Source organism: Larus michahellis, chromosome 25 (genome assembly GCF_964199755.1).
Source record: "Larus michahellis chromosome 25, bLarMic1.1, whole genome shotgun sequence".
In the NCBI taxonomy this organism is placed as follows: domain Eukaryota; kingdom Metazoa; phylum Chordata; class Aves; order Charadriiformes; family Laridae; genus Larus; species Larus michahellis.
The window spans coordinates 1542125-1556492 of NC_133920.1; the positions used below are offsets into that span (position 1 = coordinate 1542125).

At 66.7% G+C, this 14368-nt stretch overlaps 1 protein-coding gene across 2 annotated transcripts; it reads left to right on the forward strand.

Annotated features, from left to right (window-relative positions):
- Window positions 1-1899: 1899 nt before the first annotated feature.
- Window positions 1900-13629, forward strand: CC2D1A (coiled-coil and C2 domain containing 1A). 2 transcript variants are annotated; one of them, XM_074567001.1, is made up of 24 exons: window positions 1900-1993; window positions 3015-3098; window positions 3352-3487; window positions 3688-3791; window positions 3923-3988; window positions 4423-4560; window positions 5336-5555; window positions 5658-5776; window positions 5947-6019; window positions 6147-6224; window positions 6345-6475; window positions 6585-6657; window positions 6790-6923; window positions 7062-7173; window positions 7606-7778; window positions 8340-8490; window positions 9541-9599; window positions 11175-11291; window positions 11383-11456; window positions 11785-11843; window positions 11960-12011; window positions 12138-12237; window positions 12327-12417; window positions 13580-13629. In XM_074567001.1, exons 2-22 carry the CDS (start codon window positions 3039-3041, stop codon window positions 12232-12234), a joined length of 2226 nt encoding a protein of 741 aa, XP_074423102.1. In that variant the 5' UTR covers window positions 1900-1993; window positions 3015-3038; the 3' UTR covers window positions 12235-12237; window positions 12327-12417; window positions 13580-13629. The 2 variants fall into 2 exon arrangements, with proteins under 2 accessions (XP_074423102.1, XP_074423103.1); XM_074567002.1 differs by having other exon boundaries at window positions 7611-7778; window positions 8368-8490.
- The last annotated feature ends 739 nt before the right edge of the window (window positions 13630-14368 follow it).

Sequence of the window (14368 nt, forward strand, 5' to 3'; positions counted from 1 at the left end):
CCGGGAGCCAGCCACGTTTGCCCGGCAGCCAGGAGGGATGTACCTGTGGCGAGGGACTGGGGACGTGCTCCCCGGCCCGGCTTCGCTCCGGCGCAGCCGCTTCCCCGTCACCGTTCACGCTGCGGAAACCAACGAACCGCGCTCAGGGCCGGGGAGGCGATCGCCGGGGACGGCACCGCGCGGGGCCCGGCTCAGCCGAACGCCCGGTTCTGTCCCAGCTCTGCCCCCGTTACCTCCTCGGGGCGTCTGTGGCGGCGCTGCCGGGGGCCGTCAGTGCCGGAGACGTCGCTTTGCCATCGGCGTCGCCCGTCTGCGCCGGTCCCGTGGCGTCTGGGCCGTCGTCTGCCTTCGCCGCCGCCGCCTCCAAATCCTCCTGGAGACTGCGTTTAGTTTTGGGAACCTGGAATTTGCCTGTAAGGGGAAAAAACACCCTCCTGAGATCAGGCCGTGGGGGCGGAGGGACCCGGGCGCCGCGTTAAATGGGGAGAACAACCTTTGTCCACATTTTTGTTACTAAATTTATTTTATATACAATATGTTTTAAATGTAATATAATATGTTTAGATGTAATGTGTATATGTAACATGTAAAATACTAATTTTTTATATAAATAAGTTATTCTTTCTCACTAAACACCAGGAAAAACAACCCCCACACCTCTAACGCTTGAACTGAGGTGAAAACAAAATGCTTTCAGGGCTTTTTCGCGGGGTTTCGGCTCCATTCCGCCCCTCCGTTCTCCTCCGAAACGCCAAGAAAAGGGGTTTGGGCCCGGGCGGGAGCAGCTCCCTCCCTCACCGGCAGAAAGTCGCTTGGTTTTGGGTTTTATCCCCGTAACAACCCGCGTTTCCCACAGGCTCGTGGCGAGACCGGGGGCCGTTCGGGGAAGGCCCCGGGCAGCGCCGGGCAGCGGCCGCCCTGAACCCCAACAGGCTCCGCGCGCTCCACGGGCGACGAGAAAGGGGCGGGAAAAAGGCAGGAAAAAGGTAAAAACCAGGCGCCCTTTCGCTCACAAACGGGGACGGTTTTTGCAGTTAAGCGGGTCTGTAATAACGAAGAGGCCGGGCGGTCTGAGGGGGGGACAGGCATCCTCTGAGGGGTGGGTACAAGAGACGTGGGAATACGGGGCAGGCTGTGGGACTCCTTGGCAGACGCTGCCTCACGGGGAAGGGAAGGGGACGCCATTCCCTCACGGCTCCTGTCCCCTCATGGCCGCCATCTCCTCATGGTCCCCATCCCACCATTCCCTCATGGCTCCTGTCCCCTCATGGCCACCATCCCCTCATGGTCCCCGTCCCACCATCCCCTCATGGCCCCCGTTCCGCCATCCCTTCATGGATCCTGTCCCCTCATGGCCGCCATCTCCTCATGGCTGCATCTCCTCATGGCTCCTGTCCCCTCATGGCCGCCATCCCCTCACAACCCCCATCCCCCCCTGCCGTTACCTGGCGGCTGCTCGTTCCTCCGTTTGCCCATCGCGCCACTCGCCTGGGTGGGGAGAACCGGGCGGCCATCACCGAGCGGCCCCTGCCTGCCTCCCCCCCGCCGCCCTCAGGGCCTCAAGCTGCCCTTTGCCACCGCCATTTCCCCCCATCCTGGGGCCCAGCGCTGCCACCCCCCACGCGGGGACGCAGCGGGAGGAGCCAAACCCTCCCATCCTGAGGCGAAAAATGGGGAACTTCACCCAATTTCACCCATTTCCACCCTCCCCAGAGGAGGCGCCATTTCCCGCCTCCCCCCCGTCACCTCACGCTTTTCCCGCCTTTTCGGCGCGCGCGCGCGGGGCACGCCGGGAGCTGTAGTCCTGACCGGGCGCCGTAAAGCGAAACGCGGCTTTTGCGACGGCGGCGGCTTTTGCGACGGCGGCGCCGTAAAGCGCGGCGTCTTGTTGACAGCGGCGGGCGGAGCAGGAAGTGAGTGAGTGGATGGAGGAGGCCGGTACCGGGTCCGGGGGAATCCGAAGGGGTCCGAGGGAGTCTAGGGGGGCCTAGAGGTCATTTCTGAGGGTTGGGGGAGACGGGGGTCATTTCTGAGGGGTGGGCGAGCCGGGGATCGGGAGGGAATGGGGCCTTGTGGGGAGGGAATGGGGCCTTGTGGGGCCTTGGGGGGTGTACTGGGGCCTGTACTGGGGCCTGTGGGCGTGTACTGGGGCCTTGTGGGGACGCGATGGGGGGGCGAACAGGGCCTTGGGGGGGCCTGGAGTCGCGAAAGGGGTGTTGCGGGGGTCTGGGAGGGTAATGGGGCCCTTGGGGGGGTTATGGGGCCTTGTGGGGGCCTGGTGGTGGGGGGAACAGGGCCTTGGGGGGGCTTGGGGGGTGAATGGGGCGTTGGAGGGGGGGCCTGGGGGCGTACTGGGGCCTTGTGGGGACCTGTGGGTGGGGTAACTCGGTCTTGGGGGATTCCCGGGGGTGAATGGGGTTTTGGGGGTGGTCTGGGGGGGTAATGGGGCCTTTGGGGGGGGTAATGGGGCCTTGTGGAGGGGCTGTGGGGCGGGACCGGGAGCCTGGGGGGGCTCTGGGGGTGTAGTGGGGCCTTGTAGGGGGGACCTGGGGGGCTGGAAAGAGGCCTCTTCGGGGGGCTGGAGGGATAGTGGGGCCTCATGGGGACCTTTTTTGGGGGGGGAAACAGGCCCCTGTGGGGATACTGGGGGGGGAACGGGGCCTTGTAGGAGCCGGGGGGGGGACAGCTGGGGCCTTGCAGGTGGCTGGGTGGTGGGAACAGGGCACTGCGGGGGGAGGGCAATGGAGCCTTGTAGGGGGCCGGGGTCGGGGAGGGAGGCGGGAGGGAAAGGGCCGGGGGGGGTCTCAGCAGGGGGTAGAGGGAGTATTGGGGGGGGGGGCAGCACCCTGGGGTGCTCTGTGGGGGGGGCTGTGGTGAGGAAGGGGGCTGTGGGGCCAAGAAACTTATGGAAAATGGGATGGGGGGGCTCAGTAGGGGTCGAAGAGGTGCAGGGCGGGGGTTCTATGGGGGGAGCCGGGACCCCACACCCTCAGGCTGTGCCCCCCCCACCACAGCTCAGCCCGGCGAGGGACGGTGACATGAGCAAAGCCAGGAGGCCTCTGCCCCCCCCGGGCCGCGGCGCCGCCATCGCCAGGCAGGTACGGCCCCGTTCGACCCCCCCCCGCCCCCGCAGGGCCGTAACCAGCCCTTTGGTGGGGGGGAGGGACACTTGAGCCCTCCCCGTGCCCCCGTCCGGGCAAACCTGGGGTGTTTCCGCGCCGCCTGGCACCTTTATTTCACCGCTTTAATTAATTTAACGGATTTATTCACTCTGCTGCCTCGGGGGTCGCCGGGGGGAGATGCCCCCACCCTAACGGATCCCCTCGGGGCCGTCCCCCCCCCTCCCCGCAGATGGGTTTGCTGGCGGAGCTCTCCCCGGAGGGGACGGCGGGGGACGCCGGCGGGGACGACGCCGCGGAGCTGGAGGCCGAGCTGGAGGCGCTGGTGGGGGGCCGAGCTGCGCCCGGAGAGAAGCCCCCGGGGAAAAGTGAGTGCTGCCGCCCCGGCCCCCCCGCTCCTTTCTGCCATAATTAATTATGCCCCCCCCCCCCCCCCCGAGAAACGGCTCCTCTTGGGGTGTTTGTGCCCCCCCCCCCCCAACCAGCCTCCCCTGCGCCTGGGCTTAAACTGTGGAGAAACAGGTGTGTGGCCCCAAAAAACCCCCCCCTCGTGCTTCTGCTCCTCCAGCCCCTTTGCCGATGGAGGCCATCGAGCGGATGGCCGCCCTCTGCATGAAGGACCCGGACGAGGAGGAGGAGGATGAAGAGCTGGAAGACGAAGACGATCTGATGGTGAGGAGGGGTTTGAGCCCTCGGGGGCGGGGGGGGGGCGGCGGGGGCTTCGCTCCTCGCCTGCTCCCAGAAACGAAAAAGGGGCTTTTCCGCCCCGGATTGGGGCTGACGACTCTCCCGGCGTTCCGCAGGCCGAGCTGCAGGAGGTGCTGGGCGACGGGGGAAGGAGCGCGGACGCGCCGGCGCCTCTCGCCAAGGTACGGCGCGTCGCTCCGCTCCGGCTCTGCCGCTGCCGGATCCGGCCCTTTTTAGCCTTTTTGGGGTGTTTTGTTCGTTTCCCTGACGAGAAAACGTGATTCCGTCACACAAACCCGCCCCCGGAGGGTAAAACCCCTTCCTGGGGGTCAGGAGGAGCCGGGTTCCCTCTGCCGCCTCCTCGCTCACGAGGAGCGCCGGGAAACGCGAGCGGGGAGACGGGATTTAGCAAAATTATCGGAATCTACGGGCAATAAGTCTGCGCCAGTCCCCTTTTGGAGCCGCTGCCGGGCGATCCCTGTCCGCACGCGGCCCTCGGGGCTCTCCCGCTGCTCCTCCAGCCCCGAAAACCGCGCAGGGGTTGGGTCAGGGTCCCAATCCCGGCGGATATTGGAGTCGGGGTCGATCCCGGCGCATCTCCTTGGGGCGGCTGCAGGTGCCGGCGGCGTCGCCGGAGCCCGAGGGCCTGGAGTCGACGCTGGAGGAGCGGATCGGCATGTACCGGGCGGCCGTCGGCGGCGCCAGGGAGGCCGGGGACGGCGCCAGGCTGCGGCGCTACGAGAGGGGCCTGAAGGTGAGCCGGGATCGGGCGCCGCTTCCCTCCCCTCCCTAAACCTTAATTTAATTAAAATTAAACCCCTCGGTGGGGAATCCCGGGCGTTTCCCAGCTTGGGGGGGGGGGTTGTGCTTGGGGCCGAGCTCCGGCCTCTTCCCGCAGGAATTGCTCCGAGTTGTGGGAAAAAAGGGATTAATTACCGCGACGTCGTTATCTCTCGAAGTCTGGGAGCGGGGCGGGGGGGGGCACCGGCCGACCCTCCCGCCCGGCCGCGGCGCTGGCTCCGACCGCAAACTCCCTGATCCCTGGGCTCCTTTGAAACTCTTTGCGGAGTTTTTAGGGTTATTATATATTTTTTTATAAATTTGGAGCCTGTTTCCCCCCTCCCCGGGTTAAGCCCCTTCTGGTCTTTCCCACGCCCCCCCTTTTGGTGCAGAGCCCCCCCTGGGCTGTGACTCGAGGGCGGGGTGACATTTTTCACCCTTCGGAGGGTTTTTTCGGGAGCCCCCCGGGGCAGCGCTGGCCCTTCCCCTTGGATTTCATCCGCCGGCGGAGCAGGAATCCCCGCCGGGGCTGGGGGAGGAGGCGGCGGAAGAGGTTTTGGGGGGAAAAAGGAGGAGTTTGGGGCCGGATCCCCGATGGGTGACGAAGCCCCGGAGCTCGGGCGCTGTTTTCAGGCAGACGCCGGGTTTTCCCACCTCCGGCGGCTCCGGAGGAAAGCCGGCTCCCAGCTTTCTCTTTCCAGGGAGGAATATCGGAGCGGTGACGAGTTTTTTTTTCCTCTCCCTCCCAGACGCTGGAGAACATGCTGGCCTCCGTCCGCAAGGGGAAGAAGATCGACGAGGAGGAAATTCCGCCCCCGGTGGCGCTGGGGAAGGGGGCGACCTCCCCGCGGCCCCCCCCGCCCGACCCCCTGCCCGCCGCCCGCCCCGGCTCCCCGCAGCCGCCCCCGCTTCTTCCCGTCACCTCTCCGGAGCCCAAACCGGCTCCTCCGTCGCCGGCTCCTCGCCCGGGTAAGGCTTTGGCTCCTTCTCCCGCTCCGGAGGTGGCCGTATTTCCACACCCCCCCCCGCGGTGGCTAACGGGGGAGACCCCTCTCCTCTCCGCTCCCCCAGGCTCGGAGGGGGCCGAGGCGCTGCTGCGGGACCGGCAGCGGGGCTACAAGCTGGCGGCGCTGCGAGCCAAGCAGCGCGGGGACCTGGAGGCGGCCACCAAGTTCTACCGGGTGGCAAAGGTAACGGCCGCGGGGCCGGGGTTCCCCTCCCCGTTGGAGACCGCCGCCAGTCTCCCCTTTCTCTCCGCTTCTGGAGCGAAACGAGGGTCAGCCGGGCCGGCTGCAACGCTCCGGACCGAAAAAGAGTCGGTTTTGGTTTGTTTTTTTTCTCTTTTCTCCTGCTTTTTCAGAGTCTCGACGCCCTGCTGGAGGCGGCGGGGCAGGGCCGGCCCGTGGAGCTGAGCGACGTCCCGCCGCCTCCCGGTGAGACCCAAGGGACCGAAAAAAAACGAAAAGAAAGCCCCCGTGGCGGTTCCGCTGGTCCCGGGGGACTGGTTTTGGGGTGGTTTTGGGCGGTTTTTGGGTGCTGATGTTTCCCCCCTCCCCGCAGACCCGCTGCCCGAGGAGCCGCCGTCGCCCGGCCCCGTCCCGCCCGCGCCAGCCGCGAAACCACCGTCTCCCGCCGCAGGTCGAAACCCCCGACGGCCAATTCCTAACCCCGAATTCCTCCCCCGAAAGCAGAAGTAGCGACTGAAGCTTTTTCTCGGGTTCTTCCCCTTCCCCCCCCCCCTAAAAAAAACCAAAACAGAGCCCCCCCCCGCCCCCCGGGACGCGCTGGAGGCGCTGCAGCAGAGGATGGAGCGGTACCAGGCGGCGGCGGCGGCGGCCAAGAGCCGGGGGGACGACCGCAAAGCCCGCATGCACGAGCGCATCGTCAAGGTGCGCGACCCCCCCCCCCCCCCCCGCCCCGGTGACGCCGCCGGTGACGCCGGAGCCACCGTCACCCCCCCGACCCCCAACCCCCTCAACCCCCCCCTTCCCCTTCCAGCAATACCGCGACGCCATCCGCGCCCACAGAGCCGGCAAAAGCGTGGATTTCTCCGAGTTGCCCGTCCCGCCAGGTATTTTCCCCGTTTCCCCGACGCTGGCGGGGAGGAAGATCCCGGGCGCAATGAAGGGGGGCGGGGGGGAGCCTTCGGTGCCCCCCAACCTTCCCCCTTTCGCCCCCCTCCCGCCCCCCAACTCTCCGGCAGGTTTCCAGCCCATCCAGGGGACGGAGGCGCCGGCGGCGGAGCAGAGCCTGGCCGGGGCGCTGGAGGCGGCCATGAAGCTGGCCGGCCGGGAGGACCACGAGGAGGAGGAGGATGACGGCGCCGAGGAGGCGAAGGTCGGGGATTTTGGGGGCTCGGGACCCCCTTTCCCCCCCACCCCTGCCACAGGGAGCCGAACCAGGCGCACGGAGGGCTGTCGAGGGGGGGATGTTTGTTGTCCCCCCCCCGGCTCTGACGCCGTCCCTCTGTCGCAGCCGCCCGCCCGCCCTGTCCCGGCGAGAGCCCCCCAGCAGCCCCCGCCGCCCCCCCGGGCCCCCGCCGCCCCCCCCAATCCTGCCAAACCCCCCCCCAAAACCACCCCCAAAGGTACCGGCCCCGACCCACGCTGCGGGGGGGGCAGAGGGGGACGGGGTGCTGGGGGGGCGCAGGGGACTGGGATGGCGGGGGGGTGAGGGATGGGTGCCGGGGGGGGGGGGGGGGCAAAGGGGGTGCTGGGGGTGTAAAGGAGACAGGGGTGCCAGGGGGGCAAAGGGGGTGCCAGGGGGGTGAGAGGGACTGGGGTACCGGGGGGGGGGACAAGGGGGACTGGGGTGATGGGGGGGTCAAGGGATGGGTGCTGGGGGGCAAAGGGGGTGCTGGGGGGGACAAGGGGGTGCCGGGGGGGGTAAAGGGGACACCGGGGGGGCGAGGGGGACTGGGATGCTGGGGGACAAGGGGGACAGGGGTGCCGGGGGATGAGGGGAATTGGGGTGCTGGTAGCCCCAGCTCCCCCCGTGCCCCCCCCGTGCCCCCCCCCAGCGCAGCAGCAGCTGCAGTTCCTGGAGGGCCGGCGGCGGCGGCTGCTGGAGGCGGCGCTGGGGGCGAAGCAGAAGAACGACATGGAGGGGGCCAAGCTCTTCCTGCGCCAGGCCAAGGGGCTGGAGCCCCTCCTCGCCGCCTCCCGCGCCGGCCTGCCCGTCGACATCGCCAAGGTGCGGGGGGGACGGGGGGGGCGAGCTCCGGGGGCTCCTCTGGGCTCCTCATCCCAGGGCTCCGATCCCCCCCTGTCCCAGGGATCCATCCCCCAATCCCAGGGGTCTGATCCATCCCCCAATCTGAGGGCTCTGATCCCCCCCCATCCCAGGGGTCTGATCCGATCTGTCCCCATCCCATCGCAGGGGTCTAATCCCCCCCATCCCATCCCATCCCTTCCCATCCCAGGGATCTGATCCATTGCACCCCCCCATCACAGGGATTCCCCCCCTGGCCCAGTCCCAGCGGTCCAATCCCCCCCATCCCATCCCAGGGATCCGATCGGACCCCCCCCACCATCGCAGGGATCTGATCCCACCCCCATCCCATCCCAGGGATCTGATCCAATCCCTCGCCATCGCAGGGATCTGATCCCCCCCCATCCCAGGGATCCATCCTCCCATCGCAGGGGTCCGATCCCCCCCCCCATCCCATCCCAGGGGTCTGATCCCCCCCATCCCATCCCAGGGGTCCGATCCCCCCCATTGCAGGGATCCGATTCCCCCCCCATCCCATCGCAGGGATCTGATCCAGTCCCCCCCCCGGCAGGTGCCCGAAGCCCCGGTGAACAAGGAGGAGTTTGTGCTGGTGCCGGGGCGGGGGGTGCGCGTCCCCCCCGAGGCGGCCGGGCAGTACCTGGAGCTGGTGAAGCTCATCCGGCAGCAGCACGAGGTAGCGGGAACCTGCGGAAAAATGGGGGGATTTCGGCCGCGTTTTGGGGGGAAATCGAGAAAACGAGCCGGGCAGGACGCCGGGGGGGAGAGCACAACGGGGGGGCGATGACAGGGGGGTCTTCCTCACCGTAGATGGGGAAGGAAGGGTGGGGAGGAGGAGGAGGAGGAAGGGTAGGGAGGAGGAGGAGGAAGGAAGGGTAGGGAGGAGGAAGGAAGGAAGGGTAGGGAGGAGGAGGAAGGAAGGAAGGGTAGGGAGGAGGAGGAGGAAGGAAGGGTAGGGAGGAGGAGGAGGAGGAAGGAAGGGTAGGGAGGAGGAGGAGGAGGAAGGAAGGGTAGGGAGGAGGAGGAGGAGGAAGGAAGGGTAGGGAGGAGGAGAAGGAAGGAAGGGTAGGGAGGAGGAGGAGGAGGAAGGAAGGGTAGGGAGGAGGAGGAGGGAGGAAGGAAGGGTAGGGAGGAGGAGAAGGAAGGAAGGGTAGGGAGGAGGAGGAGGAAGGAAGGGTAGGGAGGAGGAGGAGGAGGAAGGAAGGGTAGGGAGGAGGAGGAGGAGGAAGGAAGGGTAGGGAGGAGGAGGAGGAGGAAGGAAGGGTAGGGAGGAGGAGGAGGAAGGAAGGAAGGGTAGGGAGGAGGAAGGAAGGAAGGGTAGGGAGGAGGAGGGGAAGGAAGGGTAGGGAGGAGGAGGAGGAAGGAAGGGTAGGGAGGAGGGGGAAGGAAGGAAGGGTAGGGAGGAGGAGGAGGAAGGAAGGGTAGGGAGGAGGAGGAGGAAGGAAGGAAGGGTAGGGAGGAGGAGGAAGGAAGGAAGGGTAGGGAGGAGGAGGAAGGAAGGAAGGGTGGGGAGGAGGAAGGAAACCGGGAAATCCCAGCGTGAATCTGGGCCGGGTTCGGGGCCAAACGGGCATTTTCTGCTGGAAAAGGAACCGCCAGGAGGAAAGGGGGGGGAGGGGGGCAGCACGCACGCGCCTCCGGGGGTCCCAAACCCGGCCCTGAGGTGGCCGGGGGGGGCAGCGGGATGCGGGAGCCTTCCTCTTCCTCTTCTTCCTCCTTCCCCCAGATGTGCGTGAGTTACTCCCGGCAGTTCGCCCACCTGGGGAACATCGCGGAGACGACCAAGTGAGTCCGTGGGGAGGGATCCGGGGGGCAGGAACCCCCCAGTGACCCCTCCTGCCTGCTGGGGGGCAGGGGGAGGATGAAGGACGGTGGGGAGGAGGATGAAGGACGGTGGGGAGGAGGATGAAGGACGGTGGGGAGGAGGAGGATGAGGCTGGTGGGAAGGAGGATGAAGGACAGGTGGGGAGGGGGATGAGGATGTTGAGGAGGAGGATGAAGATGGTGGGGGGGAGGATGAGGATGGTGAGGAGGATGAGGAAGGTGCTGGGGGGAGGATGAGGACGGTGGGGAGGAGGAGGAGGAGGCTGGTGGCGGGGGAGGATGAAGGATGGTGGGGAGGAGGAGGAGGAGGCGGCTGGTGGCGGGGGAGGATGAAGGATGGTGGGGAGGAGGAGGAGGAGGAGGCTGGTGGCGGGGGAGGATGAAGGATGGTGGGGAGGAGGATGAGGACGGTGCTGGAGGGAGGAGGAGGAAGAAGGACGGTGGCGGGGGAGGATGAGGTTGGTGAGGAGGAGGAGGATGAGGAAGGGGCTGGGGGGAGGATGAGGACGGTGGCGGGAAGGATGAAGGACGGTGGCAGGGAGGATGAAGGACGGTGGGGAGGAGGATGAGGCCAGTGGTGGGGGAGGATGAGGATGATGGTGGGGAGGATGAAGGACAGTGGTGGGGAGGAGGATGAGGATGGTGGGGAGGAGGATGAGGATGGTGGGGAGGAGGATGAGGATGATGGTGGAGAGGATGAAGGACGGTGGCGGGGAGGAGGATGAGGATGGTGGGGAGGAGGATGAGGATGGTGGGGAGGAGGATGAGGATGATGGTGGGGAGGAGGATGAGGATGATGGTGGGGAGGATGAAGGACAGTGGTGGGGAGGAGGATGAGGCCGGTGGTGGGGGAGGATGAGGATGATGGTGGGGAGGATGAAGGATGGTGGCGGGGAGGAGGATGAGGATGGTGGGGAGGAGGATGAGGACGGTGGGGAGGAGGATGAGGATGATGGTGGGGAGGAGGATGAGGATGATGGTGGGGAGGATGAAGGACAGTGGTGGGGAGGAGGATGAGGATGGTGGGGAGGAGGATGAGGCCGGTGGTGGGGAGGATGAGGATGATGGTGGGGAGGATGAAGGACGGTGGCGGGGAGGAGGATGAGGATGGTGGGGAGGAGGATGAGGCCGGTGGTGGGGGAGGATGAGGATGATGGTGGGGAGGATGAAGGCCAGTGGTGGGGAGGATGAAGGCCAGTGGTGGGGAGGAGGATGAGGATGATGGTGGGGAGGATGAAGGACAGTGGCGGGGAGGAGGATGAGGATGGTGGGGAGGAGGATGAGGCCGGTGGTGGGGGAGGATGAGGATGATGGTGGGGAGGATGAAGGACGGTGGCGGGGAGGAGGATGAGGATGGCGGGGAGGAGGATGAGGCCGGTGGTGGGGGAGGATGAGGATGGTGGTGGGGAGGATGAAGGACAGTGGTGGGGAGGAGGATGAGGCCGGTGGTGGGGGAGGATGAGGATGATGGTGGGGAGGATGAAGGACGGTGGCGGGGAGGAGGATGAGGCTGGTGCCTTCGGCCTCTGCGGGCAGGTTCGAGCGGCTGGCCGAGGACTGCCGGCAGAACATGGAGCTGCTGAAGCAGGCGCACGCCCGGGGCTCCCCCCCCCCCAAGTACCGCTACGAGCAGCGAACCTTCAGCGTCATCAAGTAACGGGGCGCGGGGGGGCGGGGGGGGGACTCCGGCGGGATTATCCCCCCTCTCGTCCCCCCCTCCCATCCCTCCATCCCCCCTCCCCAGGACCTTCCCGGAGCTGAGCAGCAACGACCTGCTCCTGGCCATCGTCAAGGGCATCAACCTCCCGGCGCCGCCAGGTGAGAGAAAACAGGGCGGGAGGGGGGGTCGGGATGGCCGCGATTACGGAGATTCCGGAGATTTCCTCCGGAATCGCTCCCCTCGGCATCACCCCGGAGGACTCGTGGCTGCCGGTGGGGGAATCTCCTCCCTGGGGTTGTCCCGCTCCCCGTCGCGGGTGCCGGCAGTCCTCCTCCTCCTCCTCTTCCTCCTCGTCTTAATTACCTGCCGGGCCTCGTTAACGCGCCGCTCCTCCTCCCTGGGGCCGCGGGGGCTCGGGGCCGTGGGGGGGACGCGGAGCCGTGGCCGGTGCCACCACGGCGCTGCTCACGCCGCGTCCCCCCTCAGGGGTGGCTCCCAGCGACCTGGACGCCTTCGTGCGCTTCGAGTTCCCCTACCCCAACGCGGTGAGTCGGTGGCTCTGTGTGTGTGTGTGTCCCCCCCGGCCCCATCTGTGTCCCCCCCCCCCGTCCCCGTCCATCCTCATCCTCACCCTCAGCCCCCCCCGCCTTCCCCTCGGCAGGAGGAAGCGCAGAAGGACAAGACCAACGTGGTCAAAAACACCGATTCTCCCGGTAATCGCCCCGTTCTGCCCTTCCCCACGGGGGGGGTGTGGGGTGTGACGGGCTGAGAGTCGTTAGCCTGACGAGGTGGGGGGGGGGGGTGGTGTAATTAACGGGGCTCCCGCTCCCCCCCGGCAGAATTCCGGGAGCAATTCAAGCTCTTCATGAACCGGGGGCACCGCGGGCTGCGCCGCGTCCTGCAGACCAAAGGCATCAAGTTCGAGGTGGCGCATAAAGGGTGAGAGACCCCCCCCCGCCCCCCGGCGCCGGTGTCACCCCCGCGTGTCCCCCCCCCGGCGCCGGTGTCACCCCCCTCCGCTCTCCCAGGGGCCTCTTCCGTCCGGATCGCGTCCTCGGCACGGCGCAGCTGAAGCTGGCGGCGCTGGAGACGGTCTGCGAGGTCCGGGAGATCCTCGAGGTGAGGGCGGGGGGGGCGGCATTCCCTCGCCGTTGGGACGGGATTCCTCCGCGCTCCGGGTCGGAGGTGGGATTTCCCTCCACTACTTGGGTCAGGAATGGGATTCCCTCGGCTTTGGGAGCGGGATTCCCTCCACTCACCGGGTCAGGAACAGCATTCCCTTGGGTTTTAGGAGCGGGATTTCCCTCCACTCTCCGGGAGGGAATTCCCATCTCCAGCCACTTTCTGGGTTGGGAGTGGGATTCCCTCGGGTTTGGGAGTGGGATTCCCTCGAGTTTGGGATGGGATTCCCTTGAGTTTGGGACGGGATTTCCCTTCGCTCTCCGGGTTGGAGATGGGAATTCCCTCCACTTTCTGGGTCGGGAACAGGATTCCCTCGGCTTTGGGAGCGGGATTCCCTCCACTCGCCGGGTCGGGAACGGCATTCCCTTGGGTTTTAGGAGCGGGATTCCCTCCGCTCTCCAGGTGGGAGATGGGATTTCCCTCCTTTTTCTGGGTCGGAGATGGGATTCCCTTGGGTTTGGGAGCAGGTTTCCCTCTGCTCTCCGTGTCGGAGATGGGATTTCCCTTCGCTTTCCGGGTCAGGAATGGGATTTTCTTCTGCTTTCCGGGTCAGGGACAAGATTCTCCAGTTCGGAGACGAGATTTTCTCCTCTCCGGGTTGGGAATGGGATTTCCCTCCTCTCTTGGGGTTGGGAATGGGATTTCCCTCCGCGTTGGGAGCGGGGATTCCCTCGGCTCCCCGTTCATTAACAAGATTTCTCTCCGCTCTCCGGTTTGTTAACGAGACTTCCCTCCGCTCTCCGGTTTGGGAGCGGGGATTTCCCTCCTCCCTCCGGTTTGGGAATGGGATTTCCCTCGGCTCTGTAGGTGGGGAGCGGGGCTTCCCTCGGCTCCCCGCTTCGTTAACGAGATTTCCCTCCGCTCTCCGGTTCGTTAATGGGATTCCTTGCAGCTTCCCGGTTCGGGAATGGGATTTGTGTTGGGAGTGGGGATTCCTTCGGCTCCCCACTTTGTTAACAGGATTTCCCTCCGCTCTTTGGTTCCTTAACGAGGTCGCGTGCGTCTCCGGGTCCGTTAACGAGGTCGCGTGCGTCTCCGGGTCCGTTAACGGGATCCCGTGCGTCTCCGGGTCCGTTAAGGCCGTGTCCCGTCTCCCCAGGTGCTGGACGGGCGCCGGCCCACGGGGGGGAAGCTGGAGGTGACGCTGCGGATCCGGGAGCCGCTGAGCTGCCAGCAGCTGGAGACCAGGACGGAGCGGTGGCTCGTCATCGACCCCGGCCCCGTGGCCACCGTAAGCGCCGCGGTGGCCACCGCACGGTGCCCCGGGCTCCCCGTCCCCTCATTAACCCCCCGGGAGGGGGGAAACCTCCTTGAACCCGGCTTTTCCTGCAGGTCCCCGGCCCCAAACCGGCCGCGGCCCCCGCCAAGGAGGGGAACAGCAGGTGAGTGCCGGGGGGGGACGCACACACCCCGGGGACACACACACACACACCCCGGGGGCGACACACACACACACCCGGGGGGGGACACACACCCCGGGGGCTCGTCCCCCACCTTCGGGGGCCACCCAAAGGGCTGGGACGTGGACTCGGTGCCCTTCACCGTCCCCTTCCCTGCCAGGACGGCCGTCTGCTCCGCACGGTAGTGGCCTCCTCCTCCTCCTCCTCCTCTTCCTCCTCCTCCTCTCCTCCTCCTCCTCTTCCTCCTCCTCCTCTTCCTCCTCCTCTTCCTCCTCCTCTTCCTCCTCCTCTTCCTCCTCCTCTTCCTCCTCCTCTTCCTCCTCCTCTTCCTCCTCCCTCTTCCTCCTCCCTCTTCCTCCTCCTCTTCCTCCTCCTCCTCCTCCTCCTCCTCCTCCTCCCTCTTCCTCCTCCCTCTTCCTCCTCCCTCTTCCTCCTCCTCCTCCTCCTCCTCCTCCTCCTCCTCCTCCTCCTCTTCCTCCTCCTCTTCC

Bases quoted from the DNA above. Each gene is read 5' to 3' on its own strand.
- CC2D1A (XM_074567001.1), top strand. From the start codon at position 3,039: ATGAGCAAAGCCAGGAGGCCTCTGCCCCCCCCGGGCCGCGGCGCCGCC. The intron at 3,488-3,687 runs GTGAGTGCTGCC...CTGCTCCTCCAG, and splicing joins AGAGAAGCCCCCGGGGAAAA to CCCCTTTGCCGATGGAGGCC. The intron at 6,476-6,584 runs GTGCGCGACCCC...TTCCCCTTCCAG, and splicing joins TGCACGAGCGCATCGTCAAG to CAATACCGCGACGCCATCCG.